At 32.5% G+C, this 24,205-nt stretch overlaps 1 protein-coding gene and 1 long non-coding RNA gene across 3 annotated transcripts; both read left to right on the top strand.

Moving 5' to 3' along the window:
- The first annotated feature begins 7,500 nt into the window (after positions 1 to 7,500).
- Positions 7,501 to 9,289, top strand: LOC107898605 (protein LIGHT-DEPENDENT SHORT HYPOCOTYLS 7). 2 transcript variants are annotated; one of them, XM_016824106.2, is made up of 2 exons: positions 7,501 to 8,171; positions 9,054 to 9,289. In XM_016824106.2, exon 1 carries the CDS (start codon positions 7,604 to 7,606, stop codon positions 8,147 to 8,149), a length of 546 nt encoding a protein of 181 aa, XP_016679595.1. In that variant the 5' UTR covers positions 7,501 to 7,603; the 3' UTR covers positions 8,150 to 8,171; positions 9,054 to 9,289. The 2 variants fall into 2 exon arrangements, with proteins under 2 accessions (XP_016679595.1, XP_016679594.1); XM_016824105.2 differs by having other exon boundaries at positions 7,511 to 8,184.
- A 4,687-nt stretch (positions 9,290 to 13,976) lies between these two features.
- LOC107898606 (uncharacterized) lies at positions 13,977 to 15,275 on the top strand. The gene is made up of 2 exons (XR_001684458.2): positions 13,977 to 14,572; positions 14,860 to 15,275. It is a non-coding gene; the product is annotated as an uncharacterized lncRNA (long non-coding RNA).
- The last annotated feature ends 8,930 nt before the right edge of the window (positions 15,276 to 24,205 follow it).

The following is a 24,205-nucleotide window of genomic DNA, read 5'->3' on the forward strand; positions in this document are numbered from 1 at the left end:
TATTAGCACCCTCGCGACGCCCAAAATTGGTATCGTATAAATACGGGTTATCTTGATTTTCAAAAATCGAGTTCAATGTAACATTTAGTCATGATACGATCGAAAAGACGAGAAGTTTTGATTTTTTTAGTTTTTGAGAAGGACATACCGTTTTAACACGAGTCGGTTGATGTTCACCCAACATAGCGATGAAATCGACGACTTAATGTTAAACCGGTACATTGCCTTGATTATTGAAATTGATTAGAAAACAAGAATGTAATTTTCAAAGTAACGTAAAACACAACTGATACGGAATAAAAATAAATAAATGAAAGAGCTAGGTATACATTGAAACAAATAACGAACACGACAAATATATTAAAAATAATAACCGTGCATGCAAGATTAAATATAATAATAGTATCAAGTACAAGATAACAATGAATATACATAAAAACGATGTTGAAAGTAAATATATAACATATACTTATACATGTATATACTATAATTATTAATAATGTTGAAAATATGCTATATAATATTTGAAATATACGTGATATAAAAAATGCAATACTAAAAGGGTATACATATATGTATAGTGATATTAGAAATATACTATATATATATATAATATTTGAAATATACATGAAGTGATAAAAATATATATAACTATTAATGTTAAAGTATATACATGATATATACATATGTATAAAATAGATATTGAAAATGATATGTACATAACAAATATGGAAAATATATATATATGATATAGTATGTAAAAATACAATATAATTTTTGAAATATATGCATGATACATGAAAACACAATAAAAAAAAATACGCACATGTGATACATAAAAAAAATACATATATAATATGACATTAAAACATTTACATAATATATACACATATGATTACAAGGTTAAATACATATTAAAATTAATAATAATACTAATATTACATAAAGGTATACTTATATATACTAAAGTTATGTACATATATAGTAAAATACATGGATGATACAATATTTAACATATACATAACATATAATAAAAATAATAATATACATAATATATATAAAATACATATATAACAAAACATATACTATAATAATAATAATAATAATAAGGATAATAATAATAATGTAAAAAAAACAAGAATATTTAATAAAGAAATGAAAATAAAAAAAGAAAGGATTAAAATCAAACTAAAAACAAAATTTCGGGGCCGATTTGAAATAAAAATAAAGAAAAGGGACTTAATTATAACACGCGCATGACTTGGAGAGGTTAAAAGCGCAATATTCCCTGTTTTCCAAAACGCAGCGTAGCACGGGGGATTAAATTGAAAAAATGAGAAAAATTCTGGGGTCAAATTAAAATATAAAAACTTGATTGTAAAACGTTTAAAAAGCAGAAAGGCCGATTGCACCAATAGCCCTTCTGCATAAAAACACGTGGATCCTAGCAGGTAGGGTTGGGTCGACCCGATCCACTAATGAAACGATGTCGTTTTTCAGTCTGAGTTTGGGCACCAAAACGGTGCCGTTTTGGTAGGCTATAAATAGCCTAAAATTCTGAAAAAAATCACTTTGAGAGGGAAAAGAGAAAAACAAAGGAGAGAGGGGTAGCATGGGGCGATTTCCAGTGGGGGAAGCCAGCCACCGTCCGATCACCGGAGGCTCGCCGGCGCCGGCACCGGCCACCTTACACGGTGGCCGGAAAAGGTGAAATTTCTAATTTTTTTGTTTATTATCTCTTTTATGTTACTCTTTTTATTTGTTTATATATAGATGTGAAATGAAAAAAAGTATGAAAATTACCTTTGGATCTCGATTTGAATCTGTTTTGGGTCGTTCTATTGTCTTTTTGGATTTGAAATGAATTTCTTATTTCTTTGTGCTTTCAAACTGCCGAATCCGGTTACAATTTTTCATTCGGGTTTTTATAACCCTTTTACAAGTTATTTCCTATTATTATCTGTCTTTTTGCTTCACTGGTTGCAGGTGCAAGTGGTGCTGAGGTGACTTTGGCGGTGGAGCAGATGGCTAGGTCGGCGGTGGTCAGACCTTGGTGACAGTGGCGGAACAAGTGGGAGGCTAAAAGTCAAAATGCCAGGGCGCCGCTGGTCAGATGAGGGTTAGGGTTTTGATGGGGCTAGCTTAGGGTTAGGGTATTGGGCTGTTGGGTTTGAGTAGTTGGGCTAAGTTGTTGGGTTTAGTTTAGGCATTAGTTGGGAAAATAGGGTGTTGGGTATTTGGGTTAGCTTGGTGGGTTGTTTTGTATTTGGGTTTTATGGGTTAAATTGGGTTATGGGTCAAGGGATTTGTTTGAAAATGTAAGTGGGCCAAATTGGCCTATAACAAAGTTAAATTACTTAGCTGGTGAACCCTTCTAGTGGGTTCAAGATTGGCTCGAAATTGCTGAGTATTTGTAGCCATCGTGGCGATCAAGTTCCTTGCATGTTGGGGGGTCATGTTGACTAATGCCCTTCAACTGGCGGCATCTATCATATTCATTTCTATGGGCTTCAAGCCTTCATAGAAGTATTGGAATAGAGATTGTTCTGTTATCCCATGTTGTGGGCAACGTGCACACAACTTCTTAAATCGCTTCTAATAGTCGTAAAGACACTCCACATCTTTTTGCCTTATCCCAACAATCTCCCTCCTTAATTCAACTGCACGTGATGCTGGAAAAAACCTATTAAGAAATAAACAGGAAAGATTTGCTCACGTTGTGATAGATCCATGAGGGAAATAAAATAACCATTCTCTAGTGAAGTCTGCTAAGGAGAAAGGGAAAGCATGTAATTTGATTTGATCCTCACTTACGCCCTAAGGTTTCATACTAAGACAAACCATATGAAATTCTTTTAGATGTTTGTGTGGATTTTCATTTTGCAATCCATGAAAAGCCGGCAACAACTGGATCAATCCTGACTTCAGTTCAAAATTAGTATTCATAGTAGGATAGACAATGCATAACGGTTGTTGTTCTGCAGGAGGTTTGACTATTTTCCAAATCATTTGAGCCATTTGTTGTTGTGCTAGATTCTAGTTTACGTTAACCCTAGCATTAGGCACTTCTTCTATCGGATCGACTCTTATTCTTTCGTTCTCTAGTGTTTGAGTATGGTTTTCATTAACCTTAGACTCAACTTTGCCGCTTGCTTCTATTTCTAGAGGTGGGTTACTCTGAGTTCCTACCACCTCTGACTGCATTTTTTGTAGCTTCATTTCCTTGTGATTAACTTTCGCAGTCTTTTCTATTTCTAATCGAATGCAAGATTTCCTGGAGCAGATCTGATCATAAGAAAAAGAAACATGATTAGTACATTGCCAGTCCTCGACAATGACGCCAAAATTTGGTATGTCGTTAAAAAGCACCAAAAATAACCTATCCCTATAAAATAACGAAAAGAATAGTATAAGAAAAGTAAGGTCAAATCCTCAGAGACTGGATTGCTACAACTTCTTGTTTCTCAAAATCTTGGGCACGGCTGTGCCCAAGAAAAACGACGTACCTGGGAAAAAAATTAAAAATATGGATGAGTTGAAATTGTATAAATTGAAATTGAAGTTGTAAAAAGAAGTAGAATTGAGGAAAGGGGTTCTTCGATTTGAGGGATTCCAACCTCCGGTTATCTCGATCCTCCTTGGGTTCAATCCTAGGCTTTTAAGTGATCATTCTCATGACAGAATAAGTCAGTTATAGTTGAAGAAGTCGCCTACGACCACCAGCTCCACTTAGATTTTAGACTTACGATTTAGAGGAACCTGACTCTAGTCAACCGTCATTTTTGTAGGACCGTCTTACACTAGATCATCGTTTCTCAATGGCAAATGTCACGCCATTTCATCTCTTGGGTTCGACAACCTCTGACGTAATAAGTTAATGAATCAACTGTGCAACCTTCACAAAACATACAAAGCGGTCATTCATTGCACAAGATGAAAAGATCACTTTTGGAAGGACATGGACGAAAACGTCAGTGTCGTAATGCAGAGAAACGATGAATACTTGTTGAGAAGGCTAAATGTGGGTTCTAAGCCTCATGAACCTTTTTTTGAGGAATCTCGATGGCCTTTGGCTAAATGATTTTGGCGGTTTATGATTCCAGGGAAAAAAACACGTTTAATGGAATGGACTTTTATTAGAAAATAAAATAAAAGGAACAAAAAGGCCAGAGCCTTGAGGGTTGGAGTTTTTTTTACAGAAAATGATGAGTTAATATTCATGTCACTCCATCCCCTATTTGTAATACATAAAAAACCTAGTTTGTTCCTATTTAAACTCCAGAAGATAAATAAATATATTATTTTAAATTAAATCTAACAATATCATGATAATTCTAAAAATAAAATTTAAATTTAAATAAAGTCTTATGTTCATAAATCTCTTCTTTAAATTTTTGCCCCCAAGTCTTTCACACTTAGTATTTTTGGCACAACTTCTTTCCTATTTTGCATGCTGACCCATTTTGTCTTCAAATTTTTGTTTTTTGCCCTCAAATTTATTTTTGCCTTCAATTTAGTCCCTACAAGATAAAAAAATCATAAACAGGCCAAATTAGTATGATCATACTCAATATATATGTAATTAACACATAAAAGTATGTCATTTTAGTGTATTATCTTGGTGCTGCCAATCAGTAGCGAATCCAGGGGGTTGGCTATCTTAATGTAATGGTAAAATTGCACTTTGCCCCCCTCCAAAATGATAAAAAATTTATTTAATCCTTTAAAAGTTATAGGGTATTAAAATGGTAAAATTACAATTTACTATCGTAAAAAAAATACAATTTAATTTTAACCTCCCTCAAAAAATTTCTGTCTTTACCCCTATTGCCAATAGTGAGTTTGTGCATGGTAACACAATGCTTAAGGCAACAAATATCGACTGCCCAAAATATTGTATTAAGATTGGTATGATGTCAAAGGCGAAAATAGAAATGAAGAATGGCGAAGGTAATGGAGAAGACGAGTTAACACTCACTAAGTTCTGGTAACCACCACATTGGTAACCAATATACAAAAGATCTTTGTGGGGGTATTTTGGAAAGAACATACTCATGAAAGAACTAGTAATTGTTAAGTTTGCCTCCAATGATGGGTTGAGTGGTTTTTGGCTACAAGTTGGGGTATCAAGAATTGTTTTGGGGTTACATGAACTAGAATCGTGAACGAGAATTTTGCTAGTTGCAGTACTGAGCTTAGTTACAGGAGAATTCATACTTTTTCTTTATTCAATTTCCATAGACAACGTCAATTGTTGGTGCTTTTCTATTGCATGTTGAACTAAGACTCGATTAGGTTTTGTAGTTGAGAATCTGCGAAACAAAGGTGAGCTAAATGGCACTAGAGTTAGAGACACCAAAACAGCATTAATGCTTAAGCCAGTGATTGGTGCAAAGGAATAAAAAGTTCAATGAGATTAATGAGGGGAAAAGTTTACCCGTGGAATCATATTTCCTTGGTATTTATAGAAATGTCTCAAGTTGCCATTGACCTGCTCAGGTCTAATTTCCGTACCCTATTGATTGATGAAGCAACCCACTCACTACTCATTCTCCCTTGGCTGCCCAGCTGAGCTAAATGCCTGTGTAGAATCTTCCTTCTATAGCATGAGGCCACTTGGCATGCTTACCACCATGGTTTCATGGGCTTATCTCATAAAAAAGCTTTGAGCCTTCATTTTGGTATGACAAATATTTCACCTTTTTATCAGTTTCAAATATTTTAATATATTTTTAGGAATGAATTTTTTAATTAGATAAGTTGAATTTGAACTAAATCAACACTTCCCCTAAATTTTAACCACTTTAAATAATGTAAATTTTTAAATTTTGCATAAAGGATCACTGTTTTCTTTCATTAATTAGAGTTGTTTATGAGTCGAGTTATCCGTTTAGGTTTGAAGATCCGCCTGAAATTTGAGATAACTCGGATAAAAATATTAGACTCAAAAGATAGGTTTGGACAAAAAAATTAAGTTCGTTTAAAATATGGGTCGAGCTTATGTTTGAACATTCAATACTAGAGCCTGGCCCAACCTAATCCATTTTTGAGTTTATAATACTTAATATTATATTTTTTTATATATATTATGTAATTTAGTACACATTAAAAAAGTAAATCTATACTAAATATGTAATACTACTCTAATATAAACACTAAAATAAAGTTAAAGACAACTATATAAAAAAACTTCATAAATAAAAAATATATAAAATTATTAAATATTAAAATAATATAATATAAGTATTTTTAAAAAATAAAAAAATAATATGAGCATATCTAAAATAGAATTGAGCATATTTCAGGTCGAACCAAATTTTAACAATAATAAAATTTGTTAATATCATGTCTAAACCCGACCTGAATCTAATCTGACCCAATCCGTAAACGCCTCTAGGTGTAATGTGTTATATGGTTAATTTGATTTAAAACAATTTGGTGACGATGTGGTATATTTTTGCCGGTTGTTTTTTTTGTTCTTTATTCGCCTTACCGTATATGTTTGGCCGAAATGATGAAAAAGGTTAAATTTCGTCGTTGAAATTTGTAACATCATACTCAATTATTATACTTCTTTTGCCTTTTTCCACTAAAATACTAAATTACATCACCCCAGCGTAGTTATTTGAATAATTGGACTTTGTTTTTAATAAAATGAAACTCTGCATGCTCTCCACCAAATACCAATAGAGATTTTATTTGTATTTATAAATTATTTTCATGCTCACCCAATAAATTAATTGATCAACTTGATCACTTTACTGTTAAATGATAATAAAATATTAACTACGCATTTTTATGTTAGTTAAAATTAGGTTAAACTAATTGTTCATTATTTTAATAGAGTTGTTTTTATTTTGATTATTTCAAAATAATACGTGAAAATGCACTATTAATTTTTTCTTTACCATTTAACGATAAAGTAACTAATTTGATCAATTTTGTTTTTAGAGTAGCCAAATAAATAATGGAAGATACAAATTATGGACAAACACTATTTAAAGTGAATGACGATATAGTTAGAGCATAATTAAAAGATGAAATTTGTTAAAAGGTATAAAGGAACTTGGATGAAAATTATATACATATGAAGGATGAAAATTGTTAAAATAAAAATAAAAACTGTATAAAGAGCATAAATAAGGAACTTGGATGTCTCATGCAAGTGTGACATGTAATTATAGGAAAAGAGTAAAAAGGAGAGTAAAGAAAGGAAGAGAGTAATAAAATTAACTTTTATATTTCTATAGTAACCAACCTAATTAATTTTAATTTTAATTTTAATTTGAACTTTGTTTTCATAAGTTTTAAATATATTTTTATTTTTTAAAATTTATTAAAATTAAAATTAATTGAATTTTTAAAAATTTGAGTTTATTAATGATGAAAGCATAATTATAAATATATAGAAAAGAAAGTATATTAAAGAAGAAAATAATGTGATGGCAAGAAAAAGAAGAGCTAAAGCACTTTCAAAGGACCCACACCTTGTCCCCTCAATTACCTCCATTGATGTGATCTTAATTTAGCCCCTCATATCTTCAAAAATTCCTTTGTTTTCCATTTCCATCTCCCTCTTCGCTCTTTCCAGGTGAAATCAATAATGATGTCAATCAACAAAGGCAAAGAAATAGCTGAAGGGTCTTCAAGACCAACCCCCGCCGGTGCTGGTGCTGATCAGCAAAGTCCGCCTGCTTTAAGCAGGTACGAGTCACAGAAGAGAAGGGATTGGAACACTTTCGGTCAGTACTTAAAGAACCACCGGCCACCGGTGGCACTTTCCCAGTGTAACGCGAATCATGTCCTTGATTTCCTTCGTTACCTAGATCAGTTTGGGAAGACTAAGGTGCACCTACAAGGTTGCATGTTCTTCGGCCAACCTGATCCGCCGGGACCATGTACTTGTCCTCTTAGACAAGCTTGGGGTAGCCTCGATGCTCTCATCGGCCGACTCCGGGCTGCTTACGAAGAGAACGGTGGGTTGCCGGGGGCCAACCCTTTTGCAGGCGGTTCCATCCGGATTTACCTTCGTGAAGTAAGGGATTCACAAGCTAAAGCTCGAGGGATTCCTTATAAAAAGAAAAAAAAGAAGAAAACTCCATTGAATTCCAATGAAGATACCTCAAGCTTCACTGTGCGGCAATCTTGATTTTCTCTACGGGTTTTTTAATGTATAAAAAACTGGTAATTTATTTATTTTATTTATTTCACTTCAATACTGCCATAGCTGAAAAATAAACTAAGCTTTTTAATAATCTTGACAATTTAGGCCAGACATTTTTGTTTCCCACTGTTAAAAAAAAAACCCTAGAGCCCATGTCCATCAAAAACCCTAATTTTGTACAATAGTTTACTTTAAGAAAGACAAGACATAATAAACAGTACTTAGCAACTTTACCTTTAATTAAATAACAAAACACTAGTTTTTCTTATTCTTTATCCCCTTTATTTACATGCAAAAATCCCAGTATTATTTATTTTGCTAAGTTAAAATAATTTTCCATTTTTTAATTATTCTCTCTAGTCCTTACTATCCTGAAGTAACATATAATAATAGGAAAATGATTGTATAAAACTGTAATTCTATGCCATTCTTATCTCTTTCTAGTAAGAGAATGATAAATCATATTTTTTCTCCTGATTTTCAACCGTTTTAGTTGGATTTAAAATTTTTCAAGAGGAAAAAACTAAAAATCAAAAGAAAAAATTTAATTTGTAATTATTCTATTAAAAAAGGATAAAATTGCGTGAAATCATAATTTCATACAATCCCTTCACTATTATATATGTATATATAAATATATACTGTAAAACATTAATGTTCTTTAGAATAATAATTATATAAAACATTTAATTACCGTGCAGCTAATATTAATTAGTGACACAAAATGAAATACTGTAAAAGCATCAAAAATTATTGTTTTATGATGTGAAACTGCCCCAAATTATTAACAAAATTCCACCAATTATATATCTTTTTCAAATATATCTCTATAAACCCAAAATTTTTCAAGTACTTTATATTTAAGTCTATTGATTTTGATTAATTTCAGGTCCTAAAATAAAATTGCAAGAGTTTGAATCAGTTTGCTTCATCTGCATTTCCTTGTTGGATCAGGCAAGATATTGGTACTTTTTATACATAGGTAGCTCATCAGCACTGTTGTTTATTGTTTTAAATGAGAACCAAAAGTGTAGTTGAAGAGGGTAAGTAATTTTTTTTCTCAGTTATTTAGTATTTTGCAGAAGCAGTCAAATTTGCTCCATGAATGAAAATTTAATTATTTTACTTCAATTGTTCCATTTCTTTTAATGATTTCAGATAAAAACTAGCATTTTACTGCTATGGAATCTTCCTTCAACATTAGTACTAGGATGGTAGTACCTTAAATTATTAGGAAAAAACAAAATACATTGAGAAGTTAGCATTTCTAGGAAGTACATATATATTGAATTTTTTAATCCCATAATTATTTTCTATTATGCATATTAAATCATGATGGGTTTGGATGGACGGTGAGATGCGGTACAGTGTGTTTAGTTTACTTTTTGTCTCATGCTACAGTATCATTATAATATCTAATCCTACTGTCACCGTTATTTTTCACTAACCGTAAGTAAACGCACCACCCGTTCAAACCTACCCCTAATTAATCTAGATCCGTGAATATATCAATTAGTGATGTTGTACTTTAATATTGATTAAATATTAGGATTTAAGATTAATGGCAGTCAAATAATAACCCTATTTTTTTTCATATCTTTTTCTTATTTCATAATTTCTAGGGGTATCCCCCACTTATATAGTATATTGTCCCATATCTTCATAATGTTGCTTGATTTATATGGTACATCATCGGATTCCTCTTCAAAGTTAATAACTAATTACATAATCTCCCCTCTTCCACTCAATGGTCAAGATTTCCTTTCCATCATTTTCATTTTTTTTACATTGCAGTTAAATCTTGGAATCCACTATTTACATAATTATGTTTAAAGTTTTACATATATTTATGTAAATTTTAACACTTTAATAATTGGTTTTATACTATTTTTGACATATAGTCATGTGTTATTTTCTGTCGTATGCAATCGTATTGTTACTGAAATTATTAGGTACGTCTAATCAGAACTCAGAAATGTCAAGATCCCTAGCTAGCTAAGCTTTGGCTCATACGCCGTTCTTGTTAATTTCCATTCATAAATGGTCGGATGCTTTCAGCAAAAATCTCTAATCCATATATATAGACGGAAAATTGGGTTGGAGATTTTATTTGTTGTTCATATTTTCGAAGTACTTAAAGTTGTTCATATGCATTTCCAGTGATACTAGATACCTAGATTCATCATAATTATTCCGTTACAATTCTTTTAAATGTAGATTTTATTCGTAACATTTTGCATACTGAGAAGTGATAGGGAATGTGACTTTATTTATACAATATCGGGTAAGGGATGGGTTTATATGGTTTAAACCTATGTCAAAAATGTGTTTAACAAAATTTTTAATCATCATCCTATTTAAATAATGATTAAAGTATTTTATTATAAAGGCAATTTTTAAAATATATAAATTTTTATAGGCATGAATAGCTTATTATTTACACACTATTTTAGTCTATAGCCCGAGGTATTCCTATCTTATTATTTACAGCATCATTACGTTTGATCTTTGCTCCTGACAAACTCATCCTAATTATCTCATTTAGCCTATCAAAAGCCACTTGTTCAGATGTAAATTGCATAATTGCTTGTTAGTTCTCTCTTGCCATATCAAGTTGATATAAGATCTCCAAGCCAGCCTTAAAACTATGGAAATTAGAGCTTTCCCTTCTAACTTCTTCATTGCCTATTCCAGCACTTTATCTTTGTAGTGAGCATAGTCGCAGGACCTCCTCCCAAAGACTTTAAGAACTGACACTCAAAGAAGATACGGTCTCCAGTTGCTAAGATAGTGATAATAGCATTAACAAAAAGATAGAGACGATAGAAGAATTGTGAAGATGGAATTCAAAGAATTATCATATTGAATTTCAATTAATTAACTTTTGTTATGTTTGGTAGAAGTGTTATTTTTTATACATGTTTTAATATGTGAGTTAGTAGTAAACTAATTCAATTGACAATATTTAGTTACTCCCATTATTTATTTTTTAGCAAAAAGAAGGAAAATTTTTAGTTTACTTTGAAGAGGTCTTATTTTTCACAAGAGTTTTTACCCATCTTTTTAATTTCAAGTTTAAATTTGTACCGTTGGTAATGCAAAGCGACAATTCTCACATTGGTTGAGGAAAGGCTTATAAGAGAGTTTAAATATAGTCTTGTCTCTTACCCTCATTGAGTAATTAAGACTGTCGAAACCACCCTTTTTATTTAAAATTTTAAGTTTAAATTAAAATATGGGAATCGACTTTTGGAAAACAAATACATGGAGTCGCCACCGATCCTTTTGTTTTGGTGTGATCGGGTCACCTAAGAATTTGGTTATTTTAATAAAATATTTTTGGTTTACTAAAACCACGATTCTAGTCTACGAAAATATGAGAAAATGGGCTCGGGAGTCGGTTACGTATGAGGAAGGATTAGCACCCTCACTACGCCCAAAATTGGTACCAAATCGATTAAATACTGTCCTTATGTTTAAAATTAAAAATATTTTTGAAATGTGGTTCTTTTTTAATAACATTTGAATAACCCGAGTTGGTTGCCAAAAATCTTCCTGTTTCGACGTCCGAAATTTATAATTTGAAAATCACAAAAGGGTGCTCAACTATTTAGTCCAACGGAAAACCGAAACCCAGCACAGTAGGGCACAATTCCTCGAATTTCCAAACATTGACCATTGCCTCACCTTAGAAAATACGAGTGAAATTCCGAAGAGATATTCAATTATTTTGAACAAACGGGAGATTGTAACCCGGCACGATAGGGCACTATTCCCCGAATTGCTAAACATCAAACATTTCTTTCATTTTAAAGAGTTTTTAGAAAACGTGAGTGAAATTCTGAAGGGATCTTCGATCGTTTTGAACAAATGAAAAAACGCAACCCAGCACAGTAGGGTACGATTCTCGAATTGCCAAACATCGAACATCGCCTTTGTTTTAAAGGGTTTTCTTAAAAAACATGAGTGAAAACCTGAAGGAATATTTGATCGTTTTGAACAAACGAGAAATCACAACCCAGCACAATAGGGCATGATTCCCGAATTATCAAACACCGAGTATTGCCTTCGTTTTAAGGGATTTTTAGAAGACACGAGTGAAATTTTGAAGGGACCTTTGATTACTTTGAGCAACTGAGAAATTGCAACCCAACACGTTAGGGCACGATTCCACGAATTGTCAAATATCGAATATCGCCTTCGTTTTAAATATTTATGAAACTAGCTCAAAACGTATTAATAAGACGGAATTAATCATGAAATTTGGATTTTATAAAACCACATTTCAAAAATTGAGTGGAAAACGATGATATGGGGTAATATGCACATAAGATGCGACACTTGGTAAATGAAGACAACATAATCTTATTTAACCAATCAAATCAAGCAAACAACTAATTTAAAACAACAAAGTTTACAAGCGTGGGTAAACAACGATTGATATACTAATATATAAGGAGGCGAATTAATGATGTGCAACGAATATACACGAAATAATATGAAACAATTTCCACATAATGTACCAAACAAAATAAAACCAATATGATACAAAACAATTAAAGAGATGATGAATCGATGAACGAATACTACATGCTCGAATTTGAAATAATTTACATGGATAAAAATACTATATAAATAATTAGCAAAAATGATTTTGAATCGAATAGCATGCAAAATAATACATCTATTTTAAATCGACAATATGCATACAAAATGAAAGAAAACTTAAATAATATACAAAACATGAAAGGTTCTTTAAATAACAAAAGAATATATAATAAAATATGTTCTTATGTAGTGAACTATATACATGATAGATTTTTTGATATATATATGTATAAAATTGATTTAAAAGGAAATATACAATGAAATAGATTTAAAGGGAAATACATAAAACAATAGAAGATCAACAATGCGTGTAAAAACATAATGTTCAACCATTCAAAGCTGATAATATAGGCAACATTTACGTATATATAAGTATGAAAACAAATTTATAACAAAGAAATACAAAAAATATACAAAACAATATGGAAACAATTTGAAAACTATTTAATATGAAAAATTACAAATGAGCAACATATGAAAGGGTTTGAAATGATTTGCATATATAAAAATAAAACTAATAAATAATATTAAAATAAACATTGTGAAAGAAGAGATTTGGAACAAATGACATGCAAAAATATTTAAAAAACAAAAGCAAAACATATCTATTTAAAGGTAATGATATGCATACAATAATGAAAAGACAATGTAAACAATATATAATGAAGATATAATAAAAATAAAGAAATGACAGCATACATGACAGAACGACAAATCAATATAGAGTATAATAATACATATATATGAAATAATCTTAAATAACAAGAAAATAATAAAATATATTTTTTCAAAGAATAAACTATATACGAAATAAATTTGAAGGGAAATACAAATAAATAGATTCAAAAGAAATTATATGTGTAAAATAACATGGAACTAATAATGGGTATAAAAGAAAACTAATTTTGTCATAAATCATGTATGCATTAATATAAGTTAAACATAAATTAAATATTATACAAGATTTTGAAAACAACATGATATGCAAGGTAATTTTAAGATAAAAGTTTTATACTTTAAACAAAAATAAAAAAAAAACAAAGTAAATTATCAAAGTAATTTAAAATGTATATATATATATAAAATTAAAAGATGAATGCTAAATGTATTTAAAAAATGAACTATACAAATTTAAGTAAAAAACTCAATTGAAATAAAATTAGACTAAAGGGATAATTAATAAATAAAATAAACTAGAAGGATAGAAATAAAGACCAAAGTGCAATGCGCGTGAATGTAAAAGGACTAGAACTGGAAATAACCTAAGTTCTAAAACGCAGAGCAGAGACACGGACTAAAGCGCAAACACGCGCAAATTACAGGGCTAATTTTAAAAAGAAATAAATAAGCAAACAAGAGACGATTGAGCATCTGCACAAAGGGGAGGGACCTGGGGCGCAATTATCCCTCTGAGGCCAAACTCGCGGATCCCATCCGAACATGGGCCGGGTCATCGGGTTAGGACTGGTTAAACTGCGCCGTTTTGAAGCCATTGAACTTGGCCTAAAACGGCATCACCTTATACACTCCCAAATGCCCAAAATAAAACCCTAATGAAACACATCTCATTCTCCAAAAAATCGAAGTAAAAAAAAAAGGGAAAACCCAGAGTCTATCATCGCCGTTCAGCCTACTCAAGAGCCTGCGCAGTCCAACCCCCACTGCAATCAGTGGAGAACGACGCGTACAACCTTAGTCTAAAACCCCGGTTCAACAATTGCCAGTTTCAGCCCCTGAAATCCTATCCCACGCTTCGATTTCGACGAAGTGAATAAGGATTTCGGTAACCCATTCACAAAGGTGAGCTCCTCTTTTCGTTTTATCTTTAGATGTAAAAAAAATGAAAAAGAAAATCAAAGAGAACAGATCAAGAGAGAAGAAAGCGTAATAAACCCCCGGAGATTCACAACGGAAAATCACCTTATTTTTTTACTTTCTATTGCTTCGGTATGCGTAAATGTGCGTGTGTTTGTATTGCTTGTGTAAAAAAAATACAATCGGTGCCTTCTTGGCTTTATAGCCGAAACTAAAATAGAAAAATACAATATTTCCTTGCTTTGCTGCTGTTGTGTTTGTCTTGTTCACAGGTACGGAGCAGAGGACATGCGCTGGCCCTTGGCGTGAGGCATACGGGGCTGTGCTGGCGCGGGTATGGGGGCTGTTCTGGAGGGTACAGAGGTAGCTGGCGTGGGGGCTAGGGTCGCTGTTGCGGCGCAAGCAGGAGCCACTAGGGTTTCTGCTTTGGTTCTTGGTTTGGGCATTGGGCTTGTTGGGCCATCCGGGTTTTAGGTTAGGGTTTTAAGTTTGGTTTTTTGTTTTTGTGTTGTAACGGGCCGGGCAAATTTTGGGCCTTACAAAGACTAAAGGCCAAACACACGCACGCCACTGCCCGCCCAGCCCGTATCTGTGTTAACACATGTCTACGACAAGTACCGTGCATGTTTCTATTTGGATAAATTTTTTGTTGTTTTCTTTAAAATAAAACATATTATTTTTCTTTTAACAGTTTTTAGTTTCTAAGTTGTTAAAATTTTAAAAAAGTCTATTTCTGGTTATAGGCTTATGGTCGCTTCTGGCTGTTAGCTTATGGTCATTTCTGGCTGTTCGACTAACCTTACAAATTATCGTTTTTCCCCTTCAAAATGTCCTCTAAATTGCTCAAATATTCTCCTCATTTTATATAACATACACAACAACAACCTATCTTTTCTCCCATAGTTCACTTGTTTCTTTTCAGTATATGTTTCGATCAATTTTTTAGCTCTATTTTTCGATTATTTTTCTTTGAGAAAACCAACACCAGTTTTGTTTAATCTTCTTTATTTGGGTGTACAAATATTGAAGTATTGTTAAGGGCAACGTCCACTATACGATTACATAAATTAGGACGGATTTGCTTCTAAGGCAGTGGTTATTCCATGACACGGTTATTATTTCATTTATTTACACACTATTTATTTATCCAGTCTATGCTTACGATTTTGTTTTGCAGCAGTATATTTCCTACAATTTAGAAGCAAATTTTTTACTATTTTTAAACATGTCTATCATGATGAACAAATACATTCCTTGTAACAGCTCGTTTTTAGTGAAATTGGAACAGTGGTTTCAGGACCACAAATTTGAGTCCGGAAGAAAATTTATTTTAATATTATTTCATGGTCTGCATTATGATAGAAGTGTCGTATAAAAATTTCGTTAAGAAAATTTTGCCGATTACATGTTTAATTTGATGAAAGGACTAAATTGCATAAAATGCAAAAAAGTTGAATTCTAGTAACTAAAGGAATCAAATAGCTATGGAATTCAAAATTGGAGGTCTTTATATGGAAAATAGACCATTAAGAGGAGTTAGTAGATAAATATGATAATTCATCCTTGGAAAATTTAATAAAGAAAAGGATGAAATTGGAAAGATGATATAATTAAAGATGATAAATAACAAAATAAAAAAAATATCATCATATTATCATTATTCCCAAAATTAAAAACATGGAAACCCTAGCTATGGTGTTGAGTTTTGAGCAAGCTTATTTGGCTTAATTGGGTAAGTATTCTTATCCCGTTTTTAATGATTTTCATGTTTCCGAGATTGTAATAGCTTAATCTAGCTATCTCAGGGATTAATTTGCAAAATTATCAAAGTACTAGGGTTTTTCCATGGATGAGTATAGCTTAATTATGAAATTTTATGGTAGAAAATGAAAGGTTGTTGATAGATAAACAACTTTTGTAAAGGGAATTTTGATGAAATTATGATTTAGGGAGTAAATTGAAAAGATGTAAAATTTATAGAAAAATTCTAAATTTTGTGAAATACATGGGTTACAATTTTTATATGTAAAAGTCGGCTAGGCTTGGAATAAGGATTAAATTGCATGAATTTCATTTTCCGAGCTTAAAGATGAAATTGTAATTAATCAAAAGTATAAGGGCAAAATGGTAATTTTTCCAAAAATGTGAATTGGATTGAATTGAATATGAATTAGTGTTAAATTCATTCGTATAGATCTAGATAGATCAAATACGAAGTTAGATCGTGGAAAAGAAAAAGCATCAGATTAGTAGACAACAAATCAACGTACAATTATCGAGGTAAGTTCATATAACTAAATTGAGAATTTATATGTACTAATTGTATTGTATGTATGTGATTGTATTATTGTCATGTATATGAAATTAATCACATATCCGACGATGATCGAAAAGTATTAAGTCCCGTTTGAATAAATGAAATTCGATGGATACAGGTTCCCGAATTGGTTATGGTCCTGCATGTGTTGTAGACACACCATAGCTCGCAAGCGCATCCAGTTTTTAGCTCTCATGAGCATCCCGATAATGGCTCTATTGAGTTACTCGATACATGGCTCTTACGAGCTTTCTGTTAATAGCTCTTATGAGCATATCGATTGGTTGTGATCCTGCATATGTTGCAGACACACCACAGCTCTTACGAGCATCCCTATATTTGGCTCTAATGAGCTTCCCGTTATATGGTTCTTGTGAGCTTCCCGATAACTGGCTCCTATGAGCTTTCTGTTTAATGACTCTCTAGAGTTTCCTGATATTGGCTCACTTGAACTTCCCGATTACGGCTCTTATGAGCTTCTTGTTATATAACTTGAATGAGTTTCCCGTCATATGGCTCAAGAGAGAACTTCCCATTTATGTACTCGTATGAACATTCCCAAACATGAATTGATAGATTACAGATTTGTACACTTCATGTGTACTACTCGTGTATCCATCGATATTTTAAATGGTTTAATGGGAAAAGTTCTTATATGAAATAACATGAGTTCAACATGAATTATTACTCGAATATATCTGAAATACAGGGAAATAATTTGTACATGTTGTATGGATTCATGATGTGAAAAGTATATGTATATGGCAATTTTGATTATTATTAAGCTCATATATGTTTCTTGATATTTCTATGAAATACATGACTAACATGGTTGGTGAGGATATGTGTTAGGGTTTTTGGCCAACTTGGTGTGTCTTGCATGTTATTCTTTACATGAATGAATGGTAAGTTAATTACCATGTTATACAAACTTACTAAGCTTTAAAGCTTACTCTGTTCTATTTTCCTCTGTTTTATAGTAATTCGGAAGCTCGTTGGGTTAAAAGCTTAGCTGAGATATCATCACACTATCCATTGGCCGATTTCAGTACATATAGAAAACTAATTTTGGTTATAATGGCATGTATAGGGTAAATTGGCCAATGTTGGCTTAATAGCATTATATTGTAAATAGCCATTGAAATGGCTTGAGTTGGACATATTTTAATATGTATATATGTGTGTCTTTATCATGTTGTTGTGTTTGATATGGTTGAGTGATGAATAAATTATGGATATGTTTATGAATGGTTTAAGATAACATGGTTGGTAAAATATGCATATATGTTTATATGTTCAATTAGGTAAGATTGAATACTTGGACATATAGAGTGTTATGACATGTATTGAACTTGAGTTTAGCATGAATTAAAGGTCTTATTGTGACTTGTGATTGTGCAAATTGTTGTGTTTAGGTTAATACCAAAATTGGATGAGAAATATGGCCTATAAATAGCCTATTTTTGTCCACACAAGCAGAGACACAGGCGTGTGTCTTAGCCTTGTATGACACACGGCCTCATGCACAGGCATGTGGTTTGGCCGTGTGTCCCATGTATCATTAAATTTTTAAAACAGAATGCTCAGATATTCTCACACGACCTAGCATACGGGCGTGTGGCTTGGCCGTGTGACCCCTACACTTATTTATTACAAGTCAGTATGCTCACACGGCCTAGACACGGGCGTGTGGCTTGGCCGTGTGACCTAACTCGGTAAGCTCCCAAGTTTAGAGATGAGCTAAGACACAGCCGTATGTTTTTAATCCAAATGCCCATAAGGCCTAAGACACGGGCGTGTCTTTTGTTTGTGTGAGACACACGTCCTGGCCACACGAGCGTGTGTCCCCTGCACCTTGGAAAATTTTGATATTTTTCAAAAAATTCTCTAAGTACCCAGATTAGTCCCGATTTGTTTCTAATGCATATTTTCGACCTCGAAAGCTCATATAAAGGACTTTATGATTGATGTCTGATATAAATGTGAAATGATATGAAATGTTTGTAGTTAATCTGTAAACCCTGGTAATGCTCCGTAACTTTGTTCCGGCGACGAATATGGGTTAGGGGTGTTACATTCCTGATATTTCCAAGCTCGAGTCTCTTGACGGAACCAACTACAAATGTTGGTCTCAAAGGATGGTTATATTTTTCAAGCAACTCGAAGTTGGCTACATCCTCTTCAATCCACCTATTGCCAAGGAAGTTGGAGATTCTACTATCGTTCCCAGAGACTTGGACATTGATGCCATAACAAAAGCCAATTTTGACAAAGACAATAGAATGGTAAGAGGTCACATGTTAAGTCACACGGCTAATAATCTTTTCTATCTGTTTGGTAGGAATAAATCAACCAAATCCATCTAGGATACCTTGGAGAAGAAGTATAGAGGTGATAATGCTGGAATAAAAAAGTATGTTGTTGGAGAGTGGCTCAAATTCTAGATGACCGATGATAAGTCAATAATGGATCAAGTACATGCCTACGAGGAGTTAGTTTCCGACATCCTAGTTGAAGGGATGCAAATGTGTGAAATTCTCCAAGAAAATGTCTTAATTGAAAAGTTGTCGAAGTCTTGGTCCGACTACCGCAATCTCCTAAAGCATAAGAAGCGGGACATTTCATCGGAAGAACTGATTTCTTATACAAAGATTGAGGAAGCCAATCATCTTAAAGATAAGACTTTATTTACTTCAATTTAATTTCATTTAAAAGTTAATCTAGTGCAATTTGGTTCTAGTTCCAATTTTAACAGGTTAAAAATGACTGAAAACTCAAAGAAGATCGGAAAACTCCAGAACAAGAAGCTATCAACTTCAAGAAACCAATGAAGAATAAAAAATCCAAAAAATCTGTGAATTGTTGCGTATATAGCAAAGTTGGACACAAAGCATACAAATGGTACCAATGCTCTAGCCGCTAGAATAAGAACAAACCACAAGCACATCTAGTTGAAAATCTAGATGAGATAACAGTCGTTGTGGTTTCCAAAGTAAAACTGGTTGAGAACAATGTTGAATGGATTGTAGACACAAGCACTTCCAAACACTTCTGCTCCAATAGAGAAATTTTCACCGAGTTTGAAAATGTAGCTGAAGATGACAAGTCTACATAGGTAATTCTAACAATTCAGAAGTACTCGGTAAAGGAAAGATCTTAAACTTAGTTTTGGAAAAACATTAACATTGAATAATGTTTTTTGTGTATGTACCCTACGTAGTAATTTGATCAATGGTGGATTACTGAATAAGACAAACATTAAACTAGTCTTTGAATTTGATAAACTTGTACTTTCCCGTAACGGAGCTTATGTTCGGAAAAGTTATTTGAGTGGAGGTTTACTTGTGATTAAGACTATGTTTAATGATAATAAAACCACCACTATGTAGCATGCTAAATTAGGTTATGTGAATCTTCATTCTCTAAAAAAACTCATAAAAATGAATATACTTCCTAATTTAGATGATAGTTGCTTTAATAAATGTGAAATTTGTGTTGAAGCCAAGCATGCTAGGCATTCCTTTAAAACTCTTACTGATAGGAAGATTAAACTTTTAGAGTTAGTTCATATTGATCTATCAAACTTTAAAAACACAAAGAGTAAGAGCGGGAAACACTACTACATCACATTTATAAATGACTACTCTAGATATACAAAAGTTTATCTCCTAAGATCAAAAGATGAAGCTGATAAAACTTTCCTACTTTATAAAGTAAAAGTGGAAAACCAGCTTGATCGGAGAATAAAATGTCTTAGATCTGATAGAGGTGGTGAATATGTCACTAATTTTCTTAATAAGGTTTGTAAGAAAGACGACATTATACATGAATTTTCTGTTCCTTATTTCCCACAACAGAATAACATAGTTGAAAGGAAAAATATAACTCTAAAAGAAATGATGAATGTTTTACTACTTAGTTCTAGTTTACCTGACAATATATAGGGAGAGGTCGTACTTTATGCAAACCATGTTCTTAATAGAGTGTCTCATAAGAAAATTAGATTTTACCTGATATGAATTATGGAAAGGTTATGCCCTAATCTGCAAGACTGGAAAGTGTAGGGGTGCTTAGCAAAAGTAGGCTTGCTTGCTTTTAAAAAGAGCACTATCAAATCTAAAATTGTTGATGTTGTATTTGTTAGTTATGCTTTTAATAATGTTGCATATAGATCCATGTCTTTGTATGATTATTCCATATGCAAATCTAGAGATGTTATTTTCTTTGAGAATGTTTTTACTATAAAGAAATCTAACATAAGTACTGATATACAATTAGATGAGCATGTTTCTTCTAGTGCACATAATAGATATGTTTTTATGATTATATTGAACCTAAAATGAGCAAAAGACAAAGGACTGCCATTAGTTTTGGACTTGATTTCCTCACTTCCCTTGTAACTGAGATTAGTGATTTAATCTTTATTAATGATTTTATTGCTCACTCATTTTTTATAGATGAGGATTCAAAAAACCTATGATGAAGCCATAAAATCAATAGGTGCTAGTTTTTGGAGATCTGTCATCAATAATGAGCTAGAGTCTATTATGTCTAATCACACTTGGGAGCTAGCAGACATGCCTAGAGGTTTTAGACCTATTAGTAATAAATGGGCCTTTAGAAAGAACTTAGACTAGATGGGTCAATATAGAGGTGTAAGCCAAGACTAGCTGAAAAAGGGTTCATTTCATAATTTTAGCTTTTTCTCGAGTATCCTCGGTTTAATTTAATTCTTGATCTAAAAAATTATTTTAGATTCATCAATACCAAAAATTTATACACTATTCTGTGATATGTATGAACATATGAAACTTTATTTTTGGATACCCTTAAAGTTTTGCATTTTATTCAATTTAGTCCCTAAAACCAAAATAGTCATAACTTTCAATTTTGAGCTTCGGTTTGAAAACCAATTTCAATTACATCCCTTATGGACTCCCTATTATCGATTATTATTGAAGTTTCACATCAATTTTGTAATTTATCAATTTTAGTCATTATACTCAAAACTAATAATTAAACATTACAATTGTTAAATATGACTCCTATTTCCAGTCAAATTAGAGAAATAATCTTTCAGTTAAACTCTGTTTACTTGTTTCAATCAAATACTGATTAGTTTAGATTATTTTATTATTATTTGACCTATGAATTTAGCCTATAAATAGACTCTTTTACAACCTTAGAAAAACACACCCATTAGAGATTAGAACTCATAACACATTTAGAGAATTTTGTGTTTACGTTTTGTGGGTTTTTTTTTCGGGTTTTCAGGGTTTAGTTTTTATCTCTATCTTTTGTACTCTTCGTTCTTTTGCCATTATAGTAAAATTATATTTGCCCGTGGTTTTTTATCCTCTTTGGAGGGGTTTTCCACATTAAATTTGTGTTCAATTTCTCAATTTATTCTGCTATTTTCTTGGTCATTACTTAATCGGGTTAAAATCTAACAAGTGGCATCAGAGCTAGTTTAATTTTCATAAATCAGCTCGTTCAGAGATGGCAACAACAAGGTTTGAAATTGAAAAGTTCAATGGTGAGACAAATTTCAATCTGTGGCAAGTTCGAATGATGGCAATTCTAGTTCAATCAGGCTTGAAAAAGGTTGTTACCGGGAAAAAACCTGAGAATCTAAATAAAATAGAATGGGAAGAGCTTGATAAAAAGGCTTTGTCTGCAATCCAGTTGTGCCTCGCGAATACGGTATTGCAGTAGGTATTGATGAAGAAGACCTCATCCGCCTTGTGGAAAAGGTTAGAAACTCTTTATGCGACTAAGTCTCTAGCTAATCGTTTAGTGTTGAAACAATGTCTATTTACATTTCGCATGAACGAATGTAAGCTTCTTAGAGATCACATCAGTCAATTTATTACTCTTTTAAATGATTTAAAGAATGTTGAGGTTCATATTGACGATAAAGATCAGGCTATGCTATTATTGTGCTCTTTACCCCTTTCATACAAGTCTTGTAGGGAGAATCTGATTTATGGCAGAGACAAACTCTCGTTCAAAGATGTGAAGAGTCATTTGTTGAGTAGAGACAAACTCGATAATGAGCTTCATTTGGATAGCAAGACAAATAGGCAAGCTTCTGTTTTGGTAGCATCAAAGTAACGAGATAAAATGTGTCGCTATTGTAAAAAGTTAGGTCACGTCAAAGCAGATTGTTATAAACTGCGAAATAAAAAAGCTGCTGAGAGTAACGAGGAAGATGTAGCTGGTGCTAATTTGGCCAATGAAAATGGTGATGATTTCTTGTTAGTGTCAACAAGCGATAACACCAAGCTAACGTCCGAGTGGATCCTAAATTCAGGATGTTCTTTCCACATGTGTCCCAATAGAGAATGATTCTCCACATACAGTTCGATTGAATGTGGAGTTGTGCGCATGAGAAACGATTCATCTAGTAAGGTAATTGGTATTCGTACTGTTAAAATTAAGATGTACGATGGAATGATTAGGACACTCTCAAATGTCAAGTATGTGCCTGATTTACGAAAGAATCTCATCTCCTTAAGTATTTTAGACTTGAAAGGATGCAAAATCAACATCGAGTCGAGCGACATTAAAGTATCTCGTGGAGCTCTCGTTTTGTTAAAAGGTAAAAGAACCGGCAGTCTTTATATTCTGGAAGGTTATACAGTGACCAGTGAAATAGGACGTCCCTCGTCCATTACAGAGTTGAAGTCAACTTGTTTGGAGCGAAAGTAACTTGGTCATAGGAGGGAAAAATGTATGACTGTTTCGTTGAAGAGAGGTTCTCTTTTGGATGCAGGTTTTGAAAAGTTAGGGCATTGTGTTCGTGAAAATCAGACCCGGGTTAGTTTTGATTTGGCAATGTACAAGTCGAAGGCTAGAAGTCTTCCAGTTTCTAAGTACAAATTCGACTCAATTAATTCCCTGCAGTTCAAGATAGGCTCGTGGCGGGCTTTGGCAAAGATGGTGTTGTGAAAATATGAGTCAAGGTGGAGATTTGTTAAATATGACTCCTATTTTTAGTCAAATTAGAGAAATAATCTTTCAGTTAAACTCTGTTTACTTGTTTCAATCAAATACTGATTAGTTTAGATTATTTTATTATTATTTGACCTATGAATTTAGCCTATAAATAGGCTCTTTTACAACCTTAGAAAAACACACCCATTAGAGATTAGAACTCATAACACATTTAGAGAATTTTGTGTTTACGTTTTGTGGGTTCTTTGTTTTCGGGTTTTCGGGGTTTAGTTTTTATCTCCATCTTTTGTACTCTTCGTTCTTTTGCCATTATAGTAAAATTAGCTTTGCCCGTGGTTTTTATC

This window comes from Gossypium hirsutum, chromosome A04 (assembly GCF_007990345.1).
Source record: "Gossypium hirsutum isolate 1008001.06 chromosome A04, Gossypium_hirsutum_v2.1, whole genome shotgun sequence".
NCBI classification, from domain to species: Eukaryota; Viridiplantae; Streptophyta; class Magnoliopsida; order Malvales; family Malvaceae; genus Gossypium; species Gossypium hirsutum.

What these genes read in the sequence shown, in the direction of transcription:
- LOC107898605 (XM_016824106.2), top strand. Translation starts at nt 7,604, where the DNA reads ATGATGTCAATCAACAAAGGCAAAGAAATAGCTGAAGGGTCTTCAAGA.